This window comes from Zophobas morio, unplaced genomic scaffold (genome assembly GCF_036711695.1).
Source record: "Zophobas morio isolate AGI-343-1 ecotype UQ-CSIRO unplaced genomic scaffold, CSIRO_AGI_Zmor_V1 ptg000012l, whole genome shotgun sequence".
Classification (NCBI taxonomy): Eukaryota; Metazoa; Arthropoda; class Insecta; order Coleoptera; family Tenebrionidae; genus Zophobas; species Zophobas morio.
Window position 1 is genome coordinate 10000001 of NW_026972117.1, and position 15582 is coordinate 10015582.

The 15582-nt window shown below is 30.7% G+C and overlaps 1 protein-coding gene across 3 annotated transcripts in view; it reads left to right on the plus strand.

The window, feature by feature from the left end:
* Positions 1-15582, plus strand: part of LOC135127769 (heterogeneous nuclear ribonucleoprotein L) — a 390771-nt gene that overhangs the window by 4961 nt on the left and 370228 nt on the right. For 2 of the 3 annotated variants that reach the window (XM_064054374.1, XM_064054376.1), the window contains exon 2: positions 10579-10707. In XM_064054374.1, coding sequence (XP_063910444.1) covers positions 10579-10707 — 129 coding nt within the window. The remainder of the gene's footprint in view (positions 1-10578; positions 10708-15582) is intronic. The other variant, XM_064054375.1, reaches the window with a different exon arrangement.

A 15582-nucleotide genomic window follows, 5' to 3' on the forward strand; every position in this document is an offset into this window, starting at 1 on the left:
TTTGTATGATCTTCCTGTCCCGTGCTAGTTTGCAAAAACTATATGTAAAATCTGACAACAATGGGTCCAATATTTCGGACATTATTTGCCTAATAAAAATTGACACAGACAGACGGAAACGCGGGACCTACTTTTTCGTACTCTAGGGGTCATGAAACGTCGACAAAAAAGAAAAAATGCATTAGTCAAAAAAGGCTCTCTGTGTTAATCGTTACCTTAATACAGTGGTCATTCAAAATTATGTGTCCTCAAAATTGCTAAAAACGATGCCAATAATCAAAATATTATTGTGATTGTGTGCTTAAACTGTGTTACCCATATTAATTTTATTTATTTCAATGTCACTAAATACGTCTACGATATAATGTAAAATCCAGCATCAATTAGTTCGTACTGTGATCTCTCCAAGCCCTCTTTTTTTACCATTGATTCTTATCGAAAACCGGCTGGCGCCATTTTTTGTTCATTTCAACATAGCAACAGAGTTAAATAGGTATATTTTTGAACAAAACAAAAAAGCAAATGTCATTATACAAATTTGCGAACAGTCAAGTGTGCATGCAAAAACACTACATAAATATCTTGAAGTAGTTTCACAGAAATACAACTAGAATGACTATTGTTTGAGAAAAATGTTGATATCCGTATAAAACCATGAATCAGTTTTAAAAATATCACTATGACTACCACAATGAAAAATTTGAAGTATGCACGTGTGACCCACTTTTTTGTGGACACACTATACAATAAACACGTTTTACGGCAAACTCAAACCCTTTTGATTTTCGTCACAACGTTGGCTGTAAATACAACACCAATAACTTCTACCCAACTTCGGTTATAAATTGTTTTTGTTTTCTATCACCCCCCGAAGACCATTTTGGGCCCATATCAACCGGGGCGATGTTGTTGTAAATCAGGGCCGGCGTCCAGACGTGAGAAAATATTTTACCATTGTTTACTTAATAAATTGTTGTTAACAACGTGCAATTACGTCACTTGCCCAAGCCCACGAAAATTCAGACTTGGTCTTAACCCATTATTTCGATCGCTTTCGCAAGCGAGGGATAATGACACGAATTAAGAGAATAAAAGTGAGGTGTGACAGACGAAAACAATAACAGGTTGAGAGCAAGTTGAAAATTACAACGTGCACAGATGGCGTGTTTTTTTTAATACACTTGTAGTACCATACAAGACGGACAACTTTCCATTATTACAAAACTGTACCAGCACATGGGGATTAAAGCTATCTGTGTCGGAACTTAAAACATTTAATTAAACGGCAGTTCCAAGTGATACGGTTTAACCCGACACCTCCGCGACGTGCCTTTGAAACCATAAACCCATAACAAATCGTACCAGAATTATTTATAACGACCACAGCTGCTTTGTTGGCCTATTTCACCAATAATAATCCATCTTCTGCTCTAAACTTATAAATGACTAGCCGTGACATAACTCATCGAAATACCACGAATCAAAGAGCAGAAAAGAAGCTGACTCAAACAATGTGGAGCCAAACCCTACAGACAAAATACACGGGATATAGTGCCTAAATTCCGAGACGGAAATGGTCCAAATATAATAAAGTATTGTTTATTTTAAATTTGACATCGATTTGGAGGATCTCCAAAAATCGTCGCGTTGAGTCATAGGCGTCACGTTCGCGTTGTTGGGCCACGAGAGCGACCTGCTTGAGGTTGGGACCGATAAATGGGTTCGATCGGGGGACCTTGGGTCCGTACGGGCGGAAAAGTTAGTGTTGACCTAGGATTGTTGGCCTTGTTTGGGCCGTTAACCGGCATTTTGTAAATAAAAATAATAATAATTTTTCGTACTCGGATGGTTATCCGTCTCGGCTTTGTCTCGAAATACTGTTAGGATTTATAGTCTTCCCAAGACACACAGCACTAATTTTATACTTTTGAGAATCCATTTTCAACAATTTTATAGACAATTTTTTTTGCATTAATTACCAAGAACAATTTTTCCTCAGAATTATAAAAGAATTTAAAGACATTGTCTGCTGCATAAAAATGACTATTGTTGTTTAGTGCACCACAATACAACAATAAGGTGAATTCAATTCGATTCTTGTATAATGCATGGGTTACGTTGTAACTTAAGTACTTAATTTTCTGGTCGTCGACCTTGCCTCACTGTAAATAAACACTTCTAATAATGATAGTCAAAGAAGTTTTGTAGGCAATTATTAAGATTGCATTTGCCTTTTCGTAACAGTTCAATAATTTCAGTTGTTTCGGGGTTAGAAAGTGTATAAATGCCTCTAAGCTTGGCTTACGTTTGATATTAGTGGGGAAATTCTAGTTGCGGTTATTAGAAGTCTGCTAATTAACATAAACATCCTTGTCTGTTTACAAACAGTGGCTTGTAATTATCACTATTATTCATGAATATTTATTTAAGTGTCAATAAAGATGTATAAATTTGCAGGTTTCTGAGAGTAGAATAATATTTTTCAGTGTGAATGTATCAACAGAAGTGACTTAAGTAGCTCGGTTTAAGTCTGTAATAAATAAATGTTTACCAATTAGAGTTAAGTCAACTTCAAATTATTTCCAAGTGATGCCTGCACAATTGAGAATCTATATATAAAAAAAAAAATATGCTTATTTGTGCACGTATACCACATTTTTTTATTACGTAATTATTATCTGGAAACATAAGTGTGAGCATCATTAAAGAAATAAATTGCCTTATTCATATTAATTTTTTTGAGTCATCCTGTATATTCATTCCTAAAAATATGATTGCATTGGTAATGTAAACACAAATATAGATTTTGTGTAACGATTTCCCATGCTTACGATAAGTTTAAAGCTTTTGTAAGATTTCAGAGTTTTTTAGCAAAAAATTATTTAAAAGAAATTTGTTTTCATCGAATCGATGATGCGGAGTGAATGAAAGACTCAATGAAAGAATGAAAGGAGTAACGAAGGAATGAATGAACGAGTACTTTAAAGAAAGAATGTATGAAAGATGAAGGAGAGAATGGACGAAAGAACCAAAGAAAGAAAGAATGGAGAAATGAAAGAAAAAACGAATGAAAACTAACTAATTAACCAGAACTTGTGGAAATTGGTCCTTTAAAATTTTATGTTTGTTCAAAAACATCAAAAAATATAAAATATCTTTGGGTTTTACAATTTTTTTTGTGAGAATGAAATAATATTTTGATAATAGAAGTGACTTAAGTAGCTCATAAATAAAAGTTTACCAATTAGAGTTAAGTCAACAAATACTATCACAACTTCAATTTATTTCGATTATTCAACTGGGAATGCATATACATACATATAAAAAAATATATACTTATGTGTGGACACATACCACATTTTTTAGTCATATTATATGGAGACATATCTGTGAGCATCATTAAAGAAATAAATTGCCTCATTAATTTTTTTTTGAGTCACCCTGTATATTCATTTCTAAAAAATATGGTTGCATTGGTAATATAAAAACAAGTACAGATTCGTAATATATATTGCACTTTTTAGATACGATTTATTCGAATAATTTTGGGATGACGTAATTAATTTTTTGTGGAGGATAAACGGCTAAATTTTGATTAACGATTTTCCATGTTTACGATAAGTTTAAAGCATTTCTAAGATTTCAGAGCATTGTTTTTTAGCAAAAAATCACTTAAAAGAAATTTGTTTTCATTGAAGCGACGATGCAATGAATGCAAGAATATAGGAATGAATGAAGAAATCGAAAAATTGAAAAATGCAGATTCAAAAAATAAGGAAATTGAGAAATTGAAAAATCGAGGACCCGAAAATGGAAAAATGAGAACCAAAAAATGGACAAATTGAGAAATCGAGAAATTGAGAATTGATAAATTGAGAAATCAAAAAAAGAGAAGGAATGAAAGACAGAATGAAAGAATGAATAAAGGACTAAATGAAAGAATGTATGAAAGAATGTGTGAAATAACGAATGGAAGAATTAATGAAAGATCGAAGGACAATGGATGGAGGGAAGAAGAGAGAATGAAAGAAAAAGAGGATGAAACACTGAATAAAGTAATAAATGAAAGAATGTATGTGGGAATGAATGAATGATCGATTGCATGAAATAAAGAAAGATTGAGAACATGTATGAAAGTTGAAGGAAAAAATTAATGAAGGAAAGAATGAACGAAAAGACTAAAGAAATAATTAAGGAATTAAAGAGAGCACGAATCAAAATCACTAATTAACCAGAAGTTGTCGAAATTGATCCTTTAAAACTTCATGTTTGTTTAAAAAATAAAATAGATGAATGAAGGAATAAATGAAAGAACGTGTGAAGTAATGAATAAAATAAAGAATGAAAGAATGTATGAAGGAGTGAATGAAAGAACGAATGAAGGAATGAACGACAGAATGACTGAAAGAATGAATGAAAATGTGAATAAAGCAATAAATGAAAGAATGTATGAGAGAATGAATGAATGAACGATTCCATGAAAGAAAGAATGATTGAGAGGATGTATGAAAGTTGAAGGAAAGAATTAATGATGGAGAGAATGAACGAAAGGACTAAAGAAATAATCAAGGAATTAAAGAAAGAACGAATCAAGAGCACTAATTAACCAGAAATTGTCGAAAAATATGCTTTAAAACTTTGTTTGTTTAAAAAATAAAATAAAGGAATGAAGGAGTAAAGGAAAGAATGTGTGAAGGAATGAATAAAAGAAAGAATGTATGAACGTAAATGATGAATGAAAGAGTGAATTAATGAAAGAAATAATGTATGAAAGATGAAGGAATAACCGACAGAATGACTGAAAGGGTGAATGAAAGAATTATTGAAAGATTGAATACACGAATAAATGAAAGAATGTATGAAGGAATGAATGAATGAACGATTGCATGAAAGAAAGAATGAGGGAATGTATGAAAGTAAATAATGAATGAAAGAGTGAATGAATGAATGGATGAAATAATGTATGAAAGATGAAGGAAAGATTTCATGAAGGAGAGAATGAACGAAAGGACTAAAGAAATAATCAAGGAATTAAAGAAAGAACGAATCAAGATGACTAATTGAAGGAGTAAAGGAAAGAATGTATGAAGGAATGAATGAAAGCACGAATGAAGGATTGAACGACAGAATGACTGCAAGACTAAATAAACGAACAAATGAAAGAATGTATGAAAGTAAATGATGAATGAAAGAGTGAATGAATGAATGAAATAATATATGAAATATTTCATGAAGGAGAGAATGAACGAAAGGACGAAAGAAATAATTAAGGAATTAAAGAAAGAACGAATCAAGACCACTTGTCGAAATTGATCTTTTAAAACTTCATGTTTGTTTAAAAATTTTGAGATGACGTCATCAATTTTTTGTGGGATAAATTTTGATTAACGATTTCTCATGCTTACGATAAGTTGAAAGCATTTGTAAGATTTCAGAGCATTCTGTTTTTTAGCAAAAAATCATTAAATAAAAATTGTTTTTATTGAATTAATGATTCAATGATTGCAAGAGTGTAAAAATGAATGAAGGAATCAACGAAAGAATGAATGAAAGAACGAATGAAAAACTGAATAAAGGAATGAATGAAATAACGAATGAAAGAATTATTGAAAGATTGAAGGACAGAATGGATGGAGGAAAGAAGAGACGATGAAACAATAAATAAAGGAATGAACGAAACAATGATTGAAAGACTGAATAAAGGAATAAATGAAAGAATGTATAAAGGATTGAATGAATGAACGCTTGCATGGAAGAAAGAATGATTGAGGGAATGTATGAAAGAAAATAATGAATGAAGGAAAGAATTAATGAAGGAGAGAATGAACGAAGGGACTAAAGAAATAATGAAGGAATGAGAGAAAGAACGAATCAAGACCACTAATTAACCAGAAGTTGTTGAAATTTGATCCTTTAAAATTTTTTGTGGGGGATAAACGGATAAATTTTGATTATCGATTTCGCATGCTTACGATAAGTTTGAAGCATTTGTAAGATTTCAGAAGATTCGGTTTTGTAGCAAAAAATCATTTATAAGAAATTTGTTTTCATTGAATAGATGATGCAACGAATGTAATAATGTAAGAATGAATGAAGGAATGAAAGAATGTGTGAAGGAATGAATGAAAGAATCAAAGAATGTATGAAAGAATGAATGAAATAACGAATGAAAGAATTAATGAAAGATCGAACGACAGAATGGATGGAGGAAAGAAGAGAGAAAGAGAGGATGAAAGAATGAACGAAGGAATGAACGAAAGAACGAATGACTGAAAGAATGATTGGAAGACTGAATAAAGCAATAAATGAAAGAATGTATGAAGGAATGAACGATTGCATGAAAGAAAGGATGATTGAGAGAATGTATAAAAGAAAATGAATGAAGGAAAGAATGTATGAAAGATCAAGGAAAGAATTAATGAAGGGGAGAATGTATGAAAGAGGAAGGAAAGAATTAATGAAGGGGAGAATGCACGAAAGGACTAAAGAAATCAAGGAATTAAAGAAAGAACGAATCAAGATCACTAATTAACCAGAATTTGTCGAAATTGATTCTTTAAAACTTCATGTTTGTTTAAAAATTTTTGAGATGACGTCATCAAATTTTTGTGGGGGATAAACGGATAAATTTTGATCAACGATTTCGCGTGCTTAAGATAAGTTTGAAGTGTTTGTAAGATTTCAGAACATTGTTTTTTAGAAAAAAATCATTTAAGAAAATGTTTTCATTGAATCGACGATGTAATGAATGCAAGAATATAAGAATGAATGAAAGAACGAATGAAAGACTGAAAAAAGGAATGAGCGAAGGACTAAATGAATGCATGAAGGAATGAATGAATGAGCAATTGCATGAAATAAAGAATGATTGATAGAATGTATGAAAGAAAATAATGAATGAAAGTGTGAATGTATGAAAGATGAAGGAAAGACTTAATGAAGGAGAACAAGAGCGAAAGGACTAAAGAAATAAAGAGGGAATGAAAGAATGAACGAATCAGGGCCACTAATTAACCAGAACTTGTGGAAATTGATTCTTTAAAACTTCATGTATGTTCAAAAAATATAAAATGTCATTGGGTTTTACAATATAAAAAAGAAAAATAGGCGAAAACGGAAAAAAGAGTAATAAAAATAGAAATAAAAATTACACTTTTTCTAAGAATATGAAGAGATAGAAGAAATGAGAATTACACATAAGCCAAGAAAAAGATCACGCTTATGCCATATAGTATGAAATGAACATGACAGAGAAGAAGTGGAAGGCGATTTTAATAGAAAAATGCAAGAGATAAATGTGGGGAAAACAAAAAAAGGACGAAGATTAAAGCAAAAATAAGGAGACAGACAAACCAAATTCAGAAAATTAAATAAGGAAGCACAAAAATTAATACAAACGATATAAATAGGGAAGAATATTGTACCACATGTTTGGAAAAAAAATCGCTAGTAGACCATAATGGTGTATAATATATGTATACTCAGGAACTGCAGTCGTACAATTTAAAGACAAGAAATTATGAAGTTATAAGAAAATAAGTCATTATTAAATGTCCGAAAGAGTCTATAATAGAAAAATGGAATAAGAACAGAAGAAGATGATAGATAGACGGAGAAAGAGAGAGAAACAGCAAGACAAGAGAGAATTTATGTGAGAACACACAGTAAATTCATCATGAAAAGCAAAGGTATATAGATACCAACAGTGTCTTCTAGCGAAGAATCGTAAAATATGAAATACAATGAAATGCTTAAGGCTGTTGCTACACAGGAATCGGTAAGAAATAACGCCAATAACGAAAACTAAGGCTTGTAAAATTTAAGGAAAAAATTAGTTGCGGTTTTATTATAAATTGTTTCTTTATACTTTTTCATGATTTTGTTTAGATAGCGTTATTTTTGGGAATAAAAGTAAATGAATCGGTCTTAATATGTGCCTAGAATTTAACACTCTAACTTACAAAATTATTTAACTTCAGAAAAACTTCTTTTACTATATAAATTTTGCTTTCTTCTCTTTTCACATTGCACAAATCAGTGCAAGGCATTGTATCAACAGCCTTAAGGGGAGAAATTGAGGAGAGAGAACAAACATAGAATGAGAGAATATAACAAGCTAGAAAAGACGAACAAATGTGAAATGTATTACCAACTTATTACACGAGATTAGAGTAGGTCCACCGCGCGACTAGCTACTTTCATGTTTTTTCGACGTTTGCTGACCCCCAGAATATGAAAAAAGTGGTCCCTCGTTTCCGTCTGTCTGCCGTCTATCGTCTGTGTCGATTTTTATTAGATAGATAAATCTCCGAAACTACTAGACCGATTGTCGTAAAATTTAAAAAAATATTGTTGAATTAAGGTTATCCAACTTTGAAATAATATACTCCTGTACTTGGGGTTTATGAATCTACCTTGATTTTAGATTGATTTAGATTCGAAGGCAACATACAGTGAAAACAATGACACAGCTGAGTGTGTTATTACCACCAACTCTAATTTATTTTTTTTGATTACGTTCGATCTGTAGTACAATAAAATATACGTATTACAAAAATAACTCGTAATCCCTTAATGAATTACCTCTTATCATTTCGCTCTTACTTATCTGGAAGTTCAATATGTCGGATAAACGTTTGCAAAGTCAATATCCACAGATTTGGAATTTACTGATAAGTGCGAGTAAACAGAAATAGAATTTCAACAATTATTATCCTAGGATTTTTTCCGCGTAAATTTAGCGTATCATATTTACGTAAACGTTACGAGAACGGAACACACAACATTGATTAAACTCTACAATTTTTGTCGTGCATTCAGTGTTAGATTGAATTTTAAATTATATAAAAAATTCAAAACAAAAATTGTGCTCGTTCACCAACTCATAATTTATTCGCGAATGTTTTTTTTGTGATCGCCATTGTTTTTAATTAAACGTTGCGCCACTTCCTAACGGGAATCCACCCAATTTGCTTTAATTTAAAAATATATGTACAAAAAACGGATAAGTATTACGCCCGCTTTCATATTCCAGAGCAAAGCCGCCATTATTACGGAACACACAGCCGAAATTATATGTTTTTGCTTAGAATAGAGTTGGTAACTGCCTCGGTAACTACTGTTCATCTAGCCTAATAATACGAATCAAGATACGAAACAAGGAGTAACAATAATCATCCAAACGAAATTAGAACGATGATTACTAAGTGATACGGTATGCATTTTTTATGCGAACACAATGTAGGTTTGTAGAAAATAATGATGGTGCAGTTTCGAGGAATACCGTTAGAATGGGTTATAAAAATCTGATACTAAATCAGAGGTTCAATGATACGAGATAACGAAAGCTGGATGATGAATAGGTGATGAATGAGCCAATAAAAGGATTAATGTAGTGATTATGGTCGGGAGTTGAATATTTTGACTAGTTTGACCCTTGTAGTCATCGTAGCAATAAAACCCACACAGAAATGATGTTAACGAAGTGGAATTTTTTTATTAAAACGGTTGCAGTCAGTGCAATGATACCGACAGATAAAAGCAATCAATCATTTTTGCCTGTAGTTTAGTCGAGTGGTTCGTATATTTATTTTAATTTTGTCGAGTGTAATGAATTGAAAATTTCTAGACCTCATTGTAGTTGGCATAAATTTTAATGAGTACGTGCTTTGTACCCTCTGATTTTAAGGCGCTTGTGTGAATTATCCCAAGACTAAACTTCGCATGTTATAAATATTTAACGAAATTAATTTTTTCGAAAAGTGGGAGAACCCTTAATAATAAAAAATAAATTATTCAAATGGAATGTTGACAAAAACGTGTTTTTTATTAATAGCGCAGAATTTCATTTGTAAGGTAAGAGACAATTTACCCTCATCTCGCGTGATGGACGAAAATTATTTCAATTGTGTTTTATTACATTCTCTATTAAACTAATTTCGCCGAGCACGAATCCACCTAACTTTTAAAAGCTGTCGTCGATGGGTACAGTTTTTGATGGAAATAAAAATCCGGACGACACGTTTTTCAGTTATTATTTATCGCGAAAAGTGCGATGTATGGGTTTCGTTTTCCTCCTGAATTATTTATGTATTTAAATTCAATTCGAGTTTTATGAATTTGATATAATTCCGGATGGGCGGAGATGATGGTAATGAGTTTTGGGATTGATCATAGAACTTGACAAGCCGAGCTGAAACGGGATTAGCTAAATTTGGCTGACATGTGTCGCGTCGTATCGAAGGGTGGGTGATTCTTGAAAATTAATTTAACCGAGCACTTATGATCGGCGTGATTGTTTCATATGTACCGTAATTAAGTACCGAAATTTTAGCAACATGTGTTCGGCTAAAAATAACCTGAGGAAGAAACGTACGGTGTAAAGTAGAGTCCGCCAAATAGTGAACAATAGTCACTATTTGGCGGACTCTACTTTACGTTATTTATATTACCCGTATTCAGAGAAAGTGCACCAGCTCGGATATTATGAAGTCTATCAGGTTATTCGTGGTCAAATAAAGTGATGGTAAACTTTTGGTGCGACTTTGTAACGGATCTGAACTGATAATGAGCATTCAGTTTTTGTTTCAGGGACATACTGGAAATTACACAACGGCGGAAGAACCAAGAAGAAAAAGACAAGATGAAAGCAAGCCAAATCACGTCCTCTTGTTCACCATTATCAACCCCATGTATCCAATCACCGTGGTAAGTGTAAAATGCATACGATTTTACTCATTTTTCTGCTGATAAGAATCCTCGCTTTTACGATCTCGCGTCGTCTAAATCCAGCCACTTATCTCGTATGCTAAAGCAAACACTTTTTTATTGCGGTGGATATCTTTACGTTACTAAACTACTGATAATAGTTTATTCGGTGCTTTATTGTGGCTACTGTAACGTGTCGCTGATAGGTTCGGCAAATAATGCAATAACCTACGGATTCCGAATGTTTTTGATCTGTAATCGTTATCGCGATGATTTTGTTTTCAAATCTTTGCTTCGTATTTTGTTTTGAAAGTATGAGAAGGAGTAACTCAGACTCAGTCCGGAGTGAAATCCGGGCGGAACGATGTGGAATTTTCTTTTAAAAATATATGGAGATAACATCGATCTCTGGTAGAACGTGCGATGCACAGGGGCTTTTATAATGCATCTCGCGTTTGTGGATCAAACATCTCATAAAGTGTGGTTTTGCGAGATGTTTGCTTGTGTGGATATTTTGTAACGTTGTAAATTGCGGCGGATGGAGAAAATATTTTAATCCGTACATGTAAAGTGCTGCGGATCTTTTGCAAGGCCCGAGGTTGATTAACACTACGCGGAAATTTATCTTACGGATGCAATTCCCCAGTTGAAGCAAGGTGTGTTTTACGGCGAGTAGCGGGGACTCTTTGATCTGGTCCACAAGGTCGTAGCCAGTGCGTCTCTACGAGTGTTTACAGCTAGTAAAAAAACTACTTCTATATTACTATATTACTTCAAATAATAATACTCGGTGCCCTTATTAATTTTTCAAGCACAGGACACAGATTTATGATCTTGAAATGTTATATTATGTTGATATAGTCCAAAAGAAAAATATATTTGTAATCAAAGTATCGACGCGGCAGCACTGGATCAAGAATCTGAGACATTATTCCGCCCGTTGTTGATTAAACATAATGGTCGAAGGTTATTTCGCAAGAACTTTTAAAGTATAATAATTGAAACATCGAAATATCAATAAATTTAGAAATTGAGGAATCAAAAATTTTTTAATTTTTTTTAACAGTTGGATTGAAAAAACCAGAAACTGACAAATTTCCAAAATTGAAATGTTAAAAAATTGGGAAATCGAAAACTTGAAAAATGGGGAAATCTAAAGTTCGAAACGTCAAAAAATTTTAATAACAATCAGAAACCGCAAAGAAATCGAATAAAACAATCGAAACATTGAAAATCAAAAAACTTTAATGCAAAAATTTAAAAATTCAAAAAATTGATAAAGAGAAATATTGAACAAATGAAAAATCGAAACAACAAAAAATCGGAACATCGAAACATCTAAAATTGAAAAATCGAAAAACCCAGAAATCGAAAAATCTAAAATTTCAAAAAAATCGAAAAATTGGAAAATCGAAAAGCTGAAAAGTTGAAAAATCGAAAAAGGGAAAAATTGAAAAACCGAAAAATCTAAAATCGAGAAATCGAAAGATCAGAAAACTGAAAAATTTAAAATTTAAAAATCAAGAAATTGGGAGATCGAAAATTTAAAAAAGTCAAAAATTGAAAAATCAAAAAATTGAAAAATCGAAGAATCGAAAAATTGAAAAATCGTGAAACTGAGAAATCGAAAAAAAAATCGAGAAGCGAAAATTTGAGGTATCTAGAAATTCGACAAATTAAAAATTGAAACATCGAAATATTAATAAATCGAGAAATTGAGAAAATCAAAAAAATTTTGAATTCCTTTAAAAATAGGTAAACTGAAACATCCAGAAATTGAGAAATTTCCAAAATTGAAATGTTGAAAAATTGGAAAATCGAAAACTTGAAAAATGGGGAAATCTAAAGTTCCAAATGTCGAAAAATTTTAATAACAATCAGAAAACCGCAAAGAAATGGAATAAAACAATCGAAAAATTGAAAATCAAAAAAACTTAAATTCAAAAATTTTAAATTCAAAAAATTGATAAAGAGAAATATTGAACAAATGAAAAATCGAAACAACAAAAAATCAGAACATCAAAACATCTAAAATTGAGAGAAATTGAGAAAATCAAAAAAAATTTAAATTTATTTAAAAATAGGTAAACTGAAACATCCAGAAATTGAGAAATTTCCAAAATTGAAATTTTGAAATATTAAAAAATCGAAAACTTGAAAAATCGGGAAATCTAAAAATCGAAAAGTCGAATAATTTTAAAAACACAAAAAAACTGAAAACCAAAAATTTAAAAATTTGATAAATTGGAAATCAGAAATATCGAAGAACTGAAAAATCGAAGAAATGAAAAATCGAAACAACAAAAAATCAAAAGATTAAAAACTCTAAAAACCGAGAAATCGAAAAATCCTACATTAAAAAAATTCGAATAATCGGAAAATTAATTCGAAAAATTTTAAAATCGACAAATTGAAAAATTCTGTAACTGAAATGACGAAAACCTGGTAAGTCGAAAAATTGAAAAATCGGAACTTTTAAAGAAAAGAAAAATTGGAAAATCGAAAAGCTGAAAAGTCGAAAAATGAAAAAAATCGAAAAATTAAAAAACTGAAACATCGAGAAATCGATCATCAAAAGATCGAAAAGTCGAGAAATCAAGAATTTTTAAAATCTAAACGTCAGAAAACTGAAAAATCTAAAATTTAAAAATTCGAAAAATTGCAAAATAGAATTGTCGAAGAATCGAAAAATCGATAAAAACGAAAAAGTTGAAATTTTAAAATTGAAACGTCGAAAATATAAAAAATTGAAAAATTGAGAAATAGAAAAGTCGAAAAATTTTAAAAACGACAAAACTGATATGTCAAAAAATCGAATAAAAAATCTAAAAATGGAAAATCAAAAAACTGAAAATCAAAAATTCCAAAAATTGAAAAACAGAAAAATCGAAGGATTGAAAAATCGAATAATCCAAATTTTTAAAAATCGAATAATTGAAAAATCGGAAAATGAAATCTAAAACTTAAAAATCGAGGAATTGAAAAATCGAAACTTCGAAAATCTACAAAATTGAAACGCTGAAAAGTCGCAAAATCGAAACACGGATAAATCGAAAAATTGAAAAACTGAAACATCGAAAAATTAAAAAATTGAAAAACTGAAAAATTGAGAAGCATAAAAGTCGAAAAATGGAAGTCCAAAACTAGAAAATTTAGAAAGTAGAACAATGGAATATTAAAAAAACTGAAAATCGAAAAGTCCAGGAATCTAAACGTCGAAAATCGAGAAATCGAAAAGTCAAACAATCAAGAAATTGACAAATCGAACACTTAGAAAAGTAAAAAATTGAGGAATCGGGAAAATGAAAAATCGAGGAATCGATACATCAAAAAATTCTAAAATGTAACAAACGAAAAAGTCAAAAATCAAAAAATTGAAAAATTGAAGAATCGGAAAGTGAAAAAACCATAAGTAGAATATCGAAAATTTGAAAACGCGAGAAATGGAAAAGGCGGAAAATCCAAAGAAAAAAAAACTATAAATTGAGAGTGAAAAAAATTGAAAAATCGAACATCAAAGAATTGAAAAACTGAAAAATCAAGAAGTCTAGAAATCAAAAATTCGAAAAATTGAAAAAATCCATTAATTGAGAAATTGCGGAAAGTCGTAAATTTAGAAACGTCAAAAATTGACCAATCAAAAATTTGAAAATGTTAAAGATTGAAAAATCGAAAAATTGAAGAAATGAAAAATTGAAAAATCGTTAAATTGAGATTGCGGAAAAATGAGAAATCGAAAAATGAAAAAAATCGATAAAGCGGAAATTTGAAGAATCGAGAAACTGAAGAATTTCTATACTGAAATATATCGAAAAATTGGAAAATTGAAGAATCAAAAAACTGGAAAATCCCAAAACTGAAACGTCAAAAACTGAACAATCGAAAAATTGAAGAAACACAAAAAATTGAAAAGTCATTAAATTTAAAGATTGGAAAATGGGGAAATCAAAAAATGAAAAAAATCAATAAAGCGGAAATTTGAAGAATGAAGAAACTGAATCAAAAAATTGAAAAATCGAAATGTCAAAATATCAAAAAAATCGAAAAGTTAAAAAATTTAAATTTGAAAAATCGAAAAGTGAAGAATTCCTAAACTGAAGTATCGAAAAATTGAAAAATCGAAGAACCGAAGAATTGAAAAATCGAAAATTCGAAGATTCGAAAAATTGAAAAATTCCAAAACTGAAACATTGAAGATTGAGAAACTGAAAACTGGAAAAATCGATTAATCCAAAAATTTGGAAATCGAAAAATCGAAAATTTAGGAACGTCAAAAATTGAAAAATTGAAAAATGTACAAATCGAGAAATCGAAAACTTTGAAAAGTCGAGAAATTGAAGAATTGGGAGATCCCAACGCTGAAATTGATTGAGTAATCGAAAAAAAGAAAATCGACTAACTGAAAAATCCAAAAATTGGAAAACCGAATAACGGAAAAATCCTGACATTGAAATATCGAAAAATTGAGAAATTAAAAGTTGAAATATCGAGAAAATTCGAAAAATCGAGAAATCGAAAAATTGTTATATGTATCTAGAATTAAAATTCAACACGGATTTATAAACTACAAGTTTAGGATTATGTATTTTAACATTTATTACACAAAATTGTAAGATGACATCATCAATTCGGTGGTGGGGAGAATGAATGGTTTTTATTAACATATATTATTGTAAAATTTGGAGATGACGTCATTCAATTGTTGGTGGGAATGAGCAGACAAATTTTGCTTAACATTTTACCATCTATTTGATAATCCTAACATATATGAAAAAAAAGAAACGTCGAATTAGTTGCACCGCAGTTTAGATATGCCTCCTCTTCTCTCTCTTTCTCATTAATTAAAAACAAAAGCGTTAAATATTCAATCACATA